The 1,846-nt window shown below is 65.1% G+C and overlaps 2 protein-coding genes across 2 annotated transcripts in view; one reads left to right on the top strand and one right to left on the bottom strand.

The window, feature by feature from the left end:
- The window catches only part of ACA1_396550 (uncharacterized protein), a gene marked incomplete at both ends in the record, with an annotated part of 3,056 nt that extends 2,244 nt beyond the window's left edge, over nt 1-812 (top strand). Inside the window, one exon of the mRNA XM_004351574.1 lies at nt 154-812. Within this exon, the coding sequence (XP_004351626.1) occupies nt 154-812 (659 nt within the window). The remainder of the gene's footprint in view (nt 1-153) is intronic.
- Nucleotides 813-970: 158 nt separating this feature from the next.
- ACA1_396540 (Actinrelated protein 3, putative) overlaps nt 971-1,846 on the bottom strand; it is a gene marked incomplete at both ends in the record, with an annotated part of 1,864 nt that continues 988 nt past the window's right edge. The window contains 3 exons of the mRNA XM_004351573.1: nt 971-1,069; nt 1,169-1,378; nt 1,516-1,782. Of these exons, the coding sequence (XP_004351625.1) occupies nt 971-1,069; nt 1,169-1,378; nt 1,516-1,782 (576 nt within the window). The remainder of the gene's footprint in view (nt 1,070-1,168; nt 1,379-1,515; nt 1,783-1,846) is intronic.

Raw genomic sequence — 1,846 nt, 5'->3', positions numbered from 1 at the left:
CCCTCCTGGTCCTGGTCTTGGGCCTGGTTTCCTCTGATGTGGCGCACGCGTACCGTATTTATATTGCGGGCTGTGTGCATGTGTGTGCGTGTGTGTGTGTGTGTGTGTGCGTGTGTGTGTTCGTCGTCGTCGCCGCGGGCTTGTGGTGCGCAGGGGGATCGTCGGGCGGTGTGGAGGACTACGTGGCAGTCTACGCGGCGCCCACGGATGTGGTGGTGGGGCTCACGCCGCCTCCGCAGCGGGTGGACGAGCTGGGTGCGGACAGCAAGCAGCGAGAGACCTACGCGCGGGGCATGCTCGTGTTCGAGGCCGGCTACGCGTGCCAGCTGCTGGCCCAGGGCAACCACCGCCTCCTCGAGGCCCTCTTCTGGCCGGGTCCCGCGGCCGCCGCGTTCGAGACGGTGGCCTGGCGGGAGCTCCGGGAGCTGGCGGGGCGGGGCCTCGTTGCGCTGCCCGCCCTCAACCACTACTTGGGCGTGGCGCAGGGCCAGCTGCAGACCCGGCCCCTCACCCACACGCACCTCTACCACGCCCTGCGCCTGCTCTCCGAGGCCGGCCACATCGCCGACCACCACCGCCCGCCCCGTGTCGCCCTCCCGCCCGACGAGGTCGCCTTCCTCCTCCGCGTGCGCGATGCCGGTAAGCTGGGCGACAACGCCACCGCCTTTACTCTGGCCCACCTTACAGAGCGAGCCAAGGCGCAGGCCGCCGCCATCGCCGAGCGCAAAGGAGCCGACCTGCCCCGCCGACCCGACGTCGAGCCCCTCGACCGGTGGCTGTCGGCCCTCCGACTCCTCACCTTCCTGGAGTAGGCCCGCAACACCGCCAGCCGTGTAGACACCCCCTCCACCGAGGAACACGAACAGGTGGGGTTGGGTGGGGTGGGGTTGGTTTATGGAAACAAAATAAGTTATCCTCATCGCGAGGGGATTTGTGGCTCTTGGCGGCCGGACGGGGGGCAGCTGCCTGTTTACATGGTCATGGCGCCAAACACGGGGTTGTGCCTGCAGATGGAAGGACCCACCTCGTCGTACTGCTGCTTCGTGTGGCACACCTTGTAGAACTCGGGCTGTGGGGCACACACACACGCACACAAGGTCGATTAGCAAGGGGGGCCGGGTGAGCGGAAGCACCGGAAGGATTAGTGGGGGGTCGAAGGGGCGCGTACGGTGGAGGCAAGCATGGAACCGCCGAACCAAACGGCGAAGCGCTGCATGTGGTGCGAGATGACCTTGACGTCGACGGCCTTGGACTTGATCCTGCCCTGCGAGAGCTCCTCCGAGCGCTTGATGCGGTAGTCCACGGCCCTCTTGATGTCCCTCTGCAGGCGCTTGCCAAAGTCCTTGAACATGGTCGAACCGCCGCTGAGCACGATGTTCTGTGTGTGCCACCACCGCATTGAGGTGAGCGCCGGCAACAACCAACCAACCAACCAACCAAGGAAGAGCAAGCAAGCAAGCAGGCAACGACAACACCAGGTCACATGAGGGTGGTGGGTGGTGGTGGGGGGGGTACCTTGTAGAGACCCCTGCGAGTGTCGATGGGGCAGCTCTGGATGGTCTCGTCGACGACCTTGGGGAGCGGGGTGAGGAAGTCGCTGCTGAAGATCTCCGGGTTGAAGAAGATCTCCGGGCCGAGGAACCTCTCGTAGCCGACGTCGACGTTGTAGGGCTTCTTGCCCACCGACTCGATGCCCTCGTAGGTCTTGAACCACTTGTCGGGCTCGGTGTCGTACTTCTTGAACTCCTTCACGATGTCGGGGCACACGTAGCTGAAGGTCTCCTGCACTCGCCCACCCCCCACCCCCACACGCACGCACGCAGAGCCGCGACGAATAGGGAAAAAA

The sequence above is a fragment of the Acanthamoeba castellanii genome (assembly GCF_000313135.1).
Source record: "Acanthamoeba castellanii str. Neff unplaced genomic scaffold scf7180000084759, whole genome shotgun sequence".
Taxonomy (NCBI): Eukaryota; Discosea; order Longamoebia; family Acanthamoebidae; genus Acanthamoeba; species Acanthamoeba castellanii.
Note: the sequence above shows the minus strand (reverse complement) of the source record. Positions and strands in the feature narration are given on the sequence as shown.